General features: G+C 36.9%; 2 protein-coding genes across 2 annotated transcripts; one reads left to right on the top strand and one right to left on the bottom strand.

Annotated features, from left to right (window-relative positions):
• Positions 1-2,674: 2,674 nt before the first annotated feature.
• Positions 2,675-4,627, top strand: LOC149895175 (uncharacterized). Its single transcript, XM_090119173.1, has 3 exons — positions 2,675-2,765; positions 2,895-4,041; positions 4,216-4,627. The coding sequence occupies exons 1-3, from the start codon at positions 2,675-2,677 to the stop codon at positions 4,625-4,627; spliced, it is 1,650 nt and encodes a 549-aa protein (XP_089975299.1).
• Positions 4,628-9,047: 4,420 nt separating this feature from the next.
• On the bottom strand, positions 9,048-9,623 carry LOC149895174 (uncharacterized). The gene has a single exon (XM_090119172.1). The coding sequence runs from the start codon at positions 9,621-9,623 to the stop codon at positions 9,048-9,050; it is 576 nt and encodes a 191-aa protein (XP_089975298.1).
• Positions 9,624-10,549: the final 926 nt, after the last annotated feature.

Below are 10,549 nucleotides of genomic sequence, written 5' to 3'. Positions count from 1 at the left end.
ATAGCCTTAGAAAAATGCATCCGAGATTCCAGAAATTGAGACATCGGGCACTTTATTTTTCGAATAGATACAAATACTGAGATACGCGGATGATATAGACCTGGATCGGGAGGACGCTACCAGCAGTGATCCTCTACTGCTGTTAACGCATATATTACTATAGACCAAACTGCCCAAAAGCTCGGTCTACAAGTCAAGTTCGTGGCTGTACGTGACTTTGTGTACCTGGCATAATTAATAACAAACCAGAACGAAATATCTGCAGAAATATTTAAACGAATTATGGCTGATTCGGCCTTCTAAGATATTTTTGATCGAAACTGCTATGCCGAAACATAAAGGTACTGCTATAAAAGACCCTACTAAGACCAGTACTAACATACGGGTCCGAAAGTTGGGTCCTGAGCAAAAAAATGAGGATTGCCTGCTGGTGTTCTAGCGAAAAATCCTCAGACGGATTTTCGGTGCTGTGCTGGAAAATAGACATTGGAGAACGCGGTATAACCATGAGCTTTATGAAATGTACGAGGAGCCGAATGTCTTATAGACCATAAAACTAGGCCGTTTACGCTGGGCCGGATACGAGGCACGTATGGACGACAAGAAGGCACCTCTGCGTCTTCTCTATGGAAAACCAGATGGGCCGAAGCTCCGATGGTTGGATGGCATCTAATGATTGCTGTGAAAATCTGGAGAACTCAGACAAAGGACCGAGAGATCTGGAAGAAAATACTGGACCAGGCCAAGGCCCACTAGCAGCTGTAGAGCCTCAGATGATGATGATCACTCAGCGAGGAAACTCTTGTATTTCATGATAACTTTTTGGGTATGAATTTTTCGTTTTCTTTTTCATTTTCTTGAACCATTTGTAATATAAAATCATCTTTAATCTCTTCATAATAATGACCTAAACATAAATATTTAAACAAATTATTATTGAAACAATGACATAAACTTTAATACGCCATAAAATTAACTTATCAAAATATTATTAAAACGGCCTATTTATACATAATACACTTAAACAAAGAAAGCATTTAATAAAGTACAGGCATAACGAGAAATATGTCGTTACCTTTAGAATAGTTGATAATACAAAAATGACTTAATATGATTTAAGTCACAATTCAAAAACTGCATTTTAGTACAAAAGTGACCTAATACGAATAAAGGTCTTGTTAGGATTAGAACATTGACATAATATTTACTTACCTTTCGGTAAATAAACGCCGCAATCAGGATTAAATCACTTTAAAACTAAGAAATGTAATCACCGTGCCGACATAATACTAAAACGGTCACTATTTTAGCGGAGGGACGTTTAAAATACGCAAATTATAAAGAGACGCAACATACGTGTTTTTCGGTTTCTAGGTGACATAGGATAGTTTTTGATTTATTAAATGATAGAATACCTTATTCTGAGTCATTTTATGAGTATAACTCATTTTTGCAAAATTTTGAGTTAGGTCACTTTCGAAAATTCAAACTTAACAAAAATATTTCAAAATTTTCATTTGACCTAATATTACCTATGATATCAAACATCTAATAAGAAAGTATTTATGTAGTTACCAACTTTTCATCTATACTCTTTTATTATTGTGTTTAATTTCAAATCTTTTCTGATATTTGATGCCTTTAGACAAACAGTTCTTATAACCTTTTCCACGATTTTATTACCTTAGGACTTTATACCCATAATTTAAAATCATCAAGATTATATTATAGGGATGGTAGGGGGTTTGGGGGTCTAATGAAATAACGGACGACCCCATGACGATTAGAATGTATGTCATACAATTTTAGTACAAAACAATGTAGATACCACAAGCTACAAATGTATTTATTGGGCGATATAAGGGTATTATATTTAATAATTATCACATATGGGCACACGAAAAGATTTGTGTAAATATAGATTACTTATAAGATTCGAAATGTGATTTCGTATGTAGATATGTAAATATAGGTTTAAACAAATTCAAATGACCCGCGTATCTTAGTTATTAAATAGCTTATGTTACCTATTATAAATACCAACACAATAGCTGGTTAAATCTGAATTGATGGTCATTGGTTAAACTTAAGTGTTTTTATTAAAATTGAGACATTTTAATAGCTAACATTTAATTTCTGTCAGTTTTATCTGCAAAGTGTTACCTCACATGTGTTATAAAAATATTATTTCATCCACTTTAAATTTGTCGATAGTTTTTTATTGTTTGGATGAAATATAAAATCAACCGCGCTTTTTAACACGCATTTTGCTAGTAAACATCAAATTTTGTAAGGCCACCTAGGTTTAACCAATGTCTCCCGATTAAACTTCGTTCTAGCCATTATAAACAAGGTGCAGCCTCGATTCATATTATGTGGGTATCACTATTTATTGGTATAGAGTTTTTCAATAAGTAAAAAATGATTAATAAATAATAATAAAATAAGAGTTTTTCAATAATAATAAGAGGCGTAGGGATGTGACGACCCCACCGCCCACGGGCTGGATAACTGTGTGACAGTAGTTATCCAACCCGTGCAGCCAGTCAGTACCCATTCCCAGCAAGTGTGCAAACCGTGCTTCAGCTGGGGAGTACATAGGGTACTAAAAATATATGCAATTAACGGTTTCCTCGGGGAAGTGGGCGACCCTCGAGTGTATAAAGCCTGGTTAATGGATGGCAGACAACAGAATACGATCAGGGCCGCTTCCTGGGGGTCGACCGACCCGACCACCTGGTCGGTCGAACCCACCATCCCCACCAGTTAGCTTGACGACAGCAGGGCCGGCAACGACCCAGCATGACCCAACGACCTGCTGAATGACCGCCAATACGGCTTTCGACGTAATAGATCAACTGGCGATCTTTTGGTGCATGTGACTCATCTTTTAGGAGAAGCCGTTGAGGAATTCGGGGAGGCCCTTGCGGTCTCTTTGGATATCTCAAAGGCTTTCGATAGGGTTTGGCACGATAGCCTCTTAAACAAGCTCCCCTCTTATGGAATTCCAAGAGACCTTTGCACTTGGATCGCTGATTTTCTGCAGGACCGGTCTATACGAGTTGTTGTTGACGGATGCTCCTCCGAGCCAATGTCGATCAATGCCGGCGTTCCGCAGGGGTCCGTTCTCTCGGCAACACTGTTTCTTCTGCACATTAACGACATGATTGCTCCCAACATGTTTAGTTATGCAGATGACAGCACTATTGTCGAGAGATATAAATCCAGTGCCCGTACTTCAAAGGTTGAAATTGAATGTCTTCGGGAGGAAATGATCGATCGCTTAAACCTTACACTTCAGGCTGTGTCCGATTGGGGCGATGCCAATCTTGTTGGGTTTAATGCAGCGAAAACTCAAGCGTGTTTGTTTTCCGCAAAACGGAGTTCTATATCAACTACTCCGACCTTCCGAAATGTGCCACTAGTAATAGCCGACTGTCTGGAGTTGCTTGGTGTCTCCCTTTCGTCTACACTCAACTTTGGGCAGTTTATTGAATCCAAGGCCCATCTGGCCGCAAAAAAGCTCGGAATTCTGAACAAGGTCAAGCAGTACTTCACACCGGGACAGCTTCTTAACCTTTACCAAGCTCAAGTCCGTTCGTGTGTGGAGTACTGCAGTCACTTGTGGGCTGGCGCCGCTAAATGCCACCTAGGGGCTTTGGATTCAATTGAAAGACGTGCCAAACGTATCATCAACAACCCTTCCTTAGTTGAAGCTCGGCTCTTGAGTCTTGAGCATCGTCGTGAGGTGGCATGTCTTTCGGTGCTCTACAGATTGCATTTCGGAGAATGTGCGTATGGATTACACAATTTAATTCCTCCATCTCCATTACATAATCGTACCTCGAGGCGCTCCGAAGGATATCATCCTTTTATTGTGGATATCCCCAATATTCGAACTCGCCGCTTCGAGTCTTCCTTCATCATAAAAACAGCTAAGCAATGGAATTCACTCCCTAACACCATTTTTCCTAAACAATACAACTTGGACCTCTTCAAAGCCAGGGTGAATAGGCTCCTTCTAGGCAGACGTGCAACCAAGTAGGCCACATCACCGCTTCCCATCAGGTGGGATTGTGGCCAAACCTCTGCCTATTGTTAATAAAAATAAAAAAATAAAAAAAAAAATGTGGAGTCCGCTACTGGTGGAAACAGAAAGACTCGCATGAGATGGTCAGTAGACCAAAATAAAAATGCCATGCGAACATATTATAGGGCGACTGAGGGTGAAACCAACCGGACTGGATACCGAGTGAGACTGCTTCGCGAATTCAACACCTTGGAACCCAACATCGCCCTCACTGAACAAAATCTGGTTGACCGAGTTCGATACATCTTGCGCAGGAACATCTTTAGCGCCTCCGAACTCGAACAACTAGGATGTGCGGCTGTTTCCGCGGAAGCCCCTGAACCGACGCGCGTTGATGACCCACCCGATGTGTCAGTCCTTTATGAGGAGAACACCGGGGTGGAGATCAATGCGATCGGAGCGGAGGAAACTGAGGAAATAGCTGCCCAGGACATGGAAAAAATCAGGAGAGAGCTTGAGGAGATGATCTCTCATTACCGAGGAATACCGGTTAAGCAGCGCTCCCAGCTTCCTCGCGTTCCCTACAGAGCGTCGTAAATTGTTTATTCCTGTAATTTGGCATACATACTGATTTATCATATAAGCAACCAATAAAAATATATATTTTATACCTAACTATAGATGGCATCGATACGAAATTTCCGGCATAAGCTTCCAAAATCTACATACTAATACGTGCTTATTGAAAAACTCTATCTAAATTTCAGTGACACTTTCTACTTAGTCGTGTCTTGAAATAAAACTAGAAGATAAGGTACTTGAATAAAGTACTTAAATAAAAAAGTGGGATATTTCAAGGGCTTGCACACAAGTAGATTGTAAAGATTGTATATCATGTACACTGTGAGTACGTTATTTGTTCCTATAGAGCTAAATTATTGTTCATTTATATCTAGTTCATTCATTCATTCATTCATCAGCCCAAAAAAATGAAAAAAAAAAACAAAAAAAAAGTCACGCTGTCTCAATATTATTGATAAGAACACAATAGAAACACACTAAACTGTCTAGGTTAATTACCATAAAAATCATACTAATTGTATTCTAGTTGATAAGAAAAAAAAACATAATAAAATGAAAAAAAAATCACCCCGTTATTACTTATTATTGATAGGAACATTACAAATTGTCATCACACTATAATATCGATTACTCTAGAATATATTGTAAATTTTGTAAAAGTTACTAAATAAATAAAAAAAAATACAAAAAAAGTCATGCATACATCATTACTCATTATCGATAGCAACACAATGGGGATTGAACACAATATCGATGTGAATTACTTAAAAAAATAGTTACTAAGAAATAAACTTCTTATGGGCACTCTTCACAATCTTCGCGTCGGCGAGTAGTGCCTCTACTACGTTGAAAATGTTTAAATATCTAAAGTATTAAAATACATTTATTTTATGACTTTTTCGATTACGATATTGAAAAGTAAAAAGGGGTTTACAATCCCGATTATGGTTTATTTTCTCTTTTGTGTTTCAAGAAAATGTCAAGAAATTTAATTCAACACATCAAAGATAACTTTATGCATTGCTGCGTATAAAAGTTACATATTTATTAATCAATTCCTTGAACATAAATAACATTTGAACGTTATCGACGAATAGGTGTTTCAAAAGTTCAAAAGCTAATCTTAATTCCATCCACCAGGTAAATAATAAAAACATCACATAACTAATCGTTTAACAATTACTGGAAATACAAAAATACCCATTAATTAGAAAACATATGAAGCCTAGAACTTAAAGAAAGATATTCGATCGAAATCATTATTCATAAATCATTCTCATTCATGACGTCATTGTAAATATAACATTTAAAAATCATAAACTCTGGTGCGTATCACAATATAGTTAAGATTTGATGGGATTATGTGCACAACACTTATGATAGTTAAGTAATATAAAGGATTTGATGTATCCTATTTGGGGTATAAAAGACTGTCCTAATAGATATTATAAGTTAGGTAAGGCTATTTTAATTTTCGTTAACGTTAAAATCCAGTCAAATTACAGCCAGAAGCATCTAGAAGTAGCAGAATTCAAACACCCCTTATTGTGACAGGGTTAAAGCAAATCGCGCTTATAATATAAGAACATCATAATAGGCGTAAGAATCTGTAGAATTCGACATGTCATTGTAGAAGATATAACATGTAACGTGTTAATAAAAACGTATATAAAGCAAACATGTCAGTTTCACAGGGGTCTGTCTTTATTGTTCATGCAAAATATAACAAAAAAATATATATAGATTCGATACAAGACTGTTTAAATTAAAGACAATCTTTTGGCGTATGTATATTTCAAAATTTCATCAAGTTCCTTTATAATTAACAATAAGTAATTTTTCGTTTTTGACGTGACAACGTCTTATAATTCGATAAAGCTGGCTGCTCGCACGAAAAAACATGACTCATGCGGCGTTACCTCGCTCTGACTCATCTGAGGCGTTCCATGTAAGGCTTGAAGTGCGAGCGAGAGCGCGGAACGAGCGACAAAGAAGCACAATCGGACGTTGTCACGTTCAACAGCTATCGTCAGTAAACCGACTTTACAGACAACCAATTTTTTTGACGTGACAACGTCTTATAATTCGATATAGCCGGCTGCACGCACGAAAAAACATGACTCATGCAGCGTTACCTCGCTCTGAGGCGTTCCATGTAAGTCTTGAAGTGCAAGCGAGAGCGCGGAAAGAGCGACAAAGAAGCACAATCGGACGTTGTCACGTTCAACTATCGTCAGTAAACCGACTTTACAGACAACCAATTTTTTTTTATTAACACGTTATACAGACAGGACAAGCCATCATATACCTAGTTATTATATTATAAGGAGACACTATGATCATACTCTACTATAAATCTCGAGTTATAACCCAAGCCAATGAGTGGAGGATTGAATGAAAAAAATTGTACTATCATTTTATGTTCAACATCGTTCCAATCAGTAAATAACGGTACTTTAATATACTTTTTGCATACGTTTAACTTGAACAATGTATGAATTTTGGAATATAACACGTCCCGGAAAGTTCATTGAATAACAGCTTACCCTAGAATAGCCTTTTTTGGTGTACTTCTGTTATCAAAAACCGTAACAGTTACACTTATTTAAATCTGATGAAAGTGTGAGTGATTGATATTCCATTTGTATATACAGATCCATCTATATAATAATTATTAGACATTAATTGATTGAAATATGAAGCTGGATGAAATACACGATTTAAAATAGAATCGACACATATTTAAGTCTTCAAAATTTTTTGATGAGTGGTGTTTTGTATGTGAACCATTACGTTTTTGGGGTTTTAATTTGTCACGTCTAATTATATTATGTACTTTCAAAATTTCAAGGTCATAAGACTGTTAGATTGCACTACATGTGTTCATTAATTAGTGTAGGAGATAATCATCAAATTAACATACTTTAAATGTACATAAAATGTAAAAAGTATTCTAAGAGTTATTTGTTCAATACTAGAAAACTAATAAAATTGATCGACTCAGGCCAAACATCCTGATAAATAACTTTTTAATAAATAAGCTGTTGGGTTGTGGAATGAAACGCCTTCTTCACAACTGATATTTTAATATTCCTCCTTGTTACATTCACTTTTTACTATAATATTCGCAATCTTTCACAATCTTAAATAATAGATTTAAATAACCCTAAAACAAGCATGAGGCACGGCTAAGGCACTGACTTGTTGACCGCACTGGTCGGCTGTTCAGGATCAATTGCTAGCTGATCGTTTCTTCAAAAAATGTGAGCGATCGACTGACAACTAACCGACTGGAGGGGAGGTTAAGTTGTCAGGCGGTAGATTATAAATAACAGAAAACCTTGTCTATGGAAAATAATGTACTATGTATGATTTTAAGATTTGTAACAGCTCGGCCATCCGATCTTCAACGAGTGCCTTCGTTGGCTTAAATTAAATTTAAACAAAAATAAAATGTTAAAATATGGAAAACAAAATGCAACCATACTTACATGAAATTGAAACAAATACTTATAATAATATGTATTTACAACTAGTTCCCGAAGTTTGAATTGGTATGATTAGCTTTTACAAATAATCAAAATTACACAAGGAAACAAGCCTAGAATAAGATTTACAAATTTCGAAAAAAAAAGAAAATAAATAAATATATATATCTCTATTGGAACTACTTCGACAATCGCTACAAACATTTGTATAACAAAAACTCACTTCTCTATCCGTTTGATTAGGACTAATTCAAATTCAAATAATTTATTGCTCACCAATACATTTTTACATATTAGTGACCTTATGCAGGTATTGCAATACAATCATAATGTTATATTTATATTACATAATACTATCTCATACATTTAAATTTGACAATAATTAGATCACAAAAATAACAATGTACAATAATAATTGTTGCTTTCTTATGGGCGGCACACCATTGTACCCAGCATGCCCTCAACAGTAATCAAAATCACTCAGAACTCACTGCTTGCACATAGACTGCATATTGTTACTCTTTGGGCGGCACATCATTGTACCCAGCATGCCCTCAACAGTAATAAAAATCACTCAGTACTCATTGCTTGCACATAGACTGCATATTGTTACTCTTTGGGCGGCACATCATGCCCGGCATGCCCACAGTATGTAAGCTATTCGTTTTGGGCGGCACATCATTGTGCCCGGCATACCCATAATAATCATACAAAATCACTCGGTACTCACTGTTCACACATATACTGCATTTTGGTTCTCGTTGGGCGGCATATTGTGCCCGGCACGCCCACAATATGCAAGCTATTTCAAATTCCATGTGTTTGTTATAAACGTCGATCATTCTTCGTTCATACCAAACACGTAGACTTGACTCGTCATTTATAGAAGGATGTGTATTACAACATACATAAAGAACTTTAAACTACCTAATGTGTATGTATAAAATTTAATTATTTTGATTCTCAATGGCATCAGAACAACTATCATCACCGTCATTATCGCTATCAGACATCGATTTAAAATTTAACCAAGGGTGCATTTTGTCGGCTGCCACGACAGCTTCGTACCGCCTACCTTTTCGAGATAAAGGGGTATCCTCTACCACATAACGGTCGTTTGGTAAAACTTTAATTACGCGGTACGGTCCCTGTAGTTTGGGTTCCAACTTTTTAGACTGCCCGCTGCCAGATGCAACTGCTCTCAAAATTCGCACTAGATCACCTACTTTATATACTTTTGCCGCTTTTCTTTTTCTATTATACCGTTCTTCACTGACCTTCGCTTGCTGTTTCATCAGGCAGCGTGCATCTAATCTAATATCGTCAATCTTACCGTCTACTATTCCATGTCCTACATCCGAAATTACTTCACTTAATATACCTTGCGAAGGATTTGTAACTCTACGCCCAAATAATAATTCACTAGGAGTTTTTTTTGTGACGTCGTGTATTGTCGTATTAATGCCTAACTGTATATCCGATAGATTATCATCCCATGTTCTAGGATCTTTGCCATGGTTCATGGTTCCCAATGATGCCAATATAGTTCGGTTTGACCTTTCTACTTGACCATTTGCTCGCGGCGTGGCTACTGCATTCATAACATGCTTTATGCCTAAGGCCTGTATAAACTTCCTAAACCTCTTGCTGGTAAAACAGCTACCTCTATCAGAAATGAGGCGTGTTGGAGTACCAAAATACCCAATAAGATTTTTTTTAATTACTTTTATAGTTTCCGACGTTTTGGTACTTTTGACGGCAGCCAAAGAAACAAATTTAGTAAAGGCATCGATGATTACTAAGATATATGAGTTCCCCTTCTTACTCTTAATGAAAGGCCAAACATGGTCCACGTGGACCGTGTGAAAGGGGATTTCTACTTTTTCTATGGAATGTAGGTGACCTTGTCGAGCACCACCTGGCATCTTATGGTGAGCACATTCTAAACATGCTGAAACATATTTGGTGACAAAGGTTCTCATTTTAGGAAACCAATATAATGCCCGAATACGATCTAAAGTCTTTTCTAACCCAAAATGGCCTACGTCATCGTGATTGGCTTTAACAATTTGCCAGCGTGCGCCTCTAGGCACTACCCATTTGATATTATCATCAGCTATGATCCTGTATACACGTCCATTTTTTTATTTGTAATTTTGAAATGTACTTACTATGTTGGGGGATTCTGGATCACTTAATATTTCTTTAATACGCCTTATATCGTCATCTGAAGATTGAACAGTAGTAATCCAATCTTCAGCAGTAACACTAAGTATATCAATAACGTGCAAATCGTCTACTTTTGAGTCTGATGGAGCTCGACTCAGGGCATCCACATGTGACATCTTATCTCCTGGTCGATACTCAATTTCACAGTCATATTCTTGTAACTGCACCCACCATCTTGCAATTTTCGGGATCACATCTCGTTTTGTAAGTGTGGTGCGTA

Source organism: Colias eurytheme, chromosome 32 (assembly GCF_061535395.1).
Source record: "Colias eurytheme isolate Ceu_HAF_F1 chromosome 32, ilColEury1 Martin Lab GWU primary, whole genome shotgun sequence".
Taxonomy (NCBI): Eukaryota; Metazoa; Arthropoda; class Insecta; order Lepidoptera; family Pieridae; genus Colias; species Colias eurytheme.
The sequence above is the reverse complement of the archived record's forward strand: the minus strand, read 5'-3'. Positions and strand labels throughout refer to the sequence as shown.

Bases quoted from the DNA above. Each gene is read 5' to 3' on its own strand.
- LOC149895175 (XM_090119173.1), top strand. From the start codon at position 2,675: ATGGATGGCAGACAACAGAATACGATCAGGGCCGCTTCCTGGGGGTCG. The intron at 2,766-2,894 runs GTTAGCTTGACG...CTCATCTTTTAG, and splicing joins CGAACCCACCATCCCCACCA to GAGAAGCCGTTGAGGAATTC. The intron at 4,042-4,215 runs GTAGGCCACATC...AACATATTATAG, and splicing joins CTAGGCAGACGTGCAACCAA to GGCGACTGAGGGTGAAACCA.
- LOC149895174 (XM_090119172.1), bottom strand. From the start codon at position 9,623: ATGAACCATGGCAAAGATCCTAGAACATGGGATGATAATCTATCGGAT.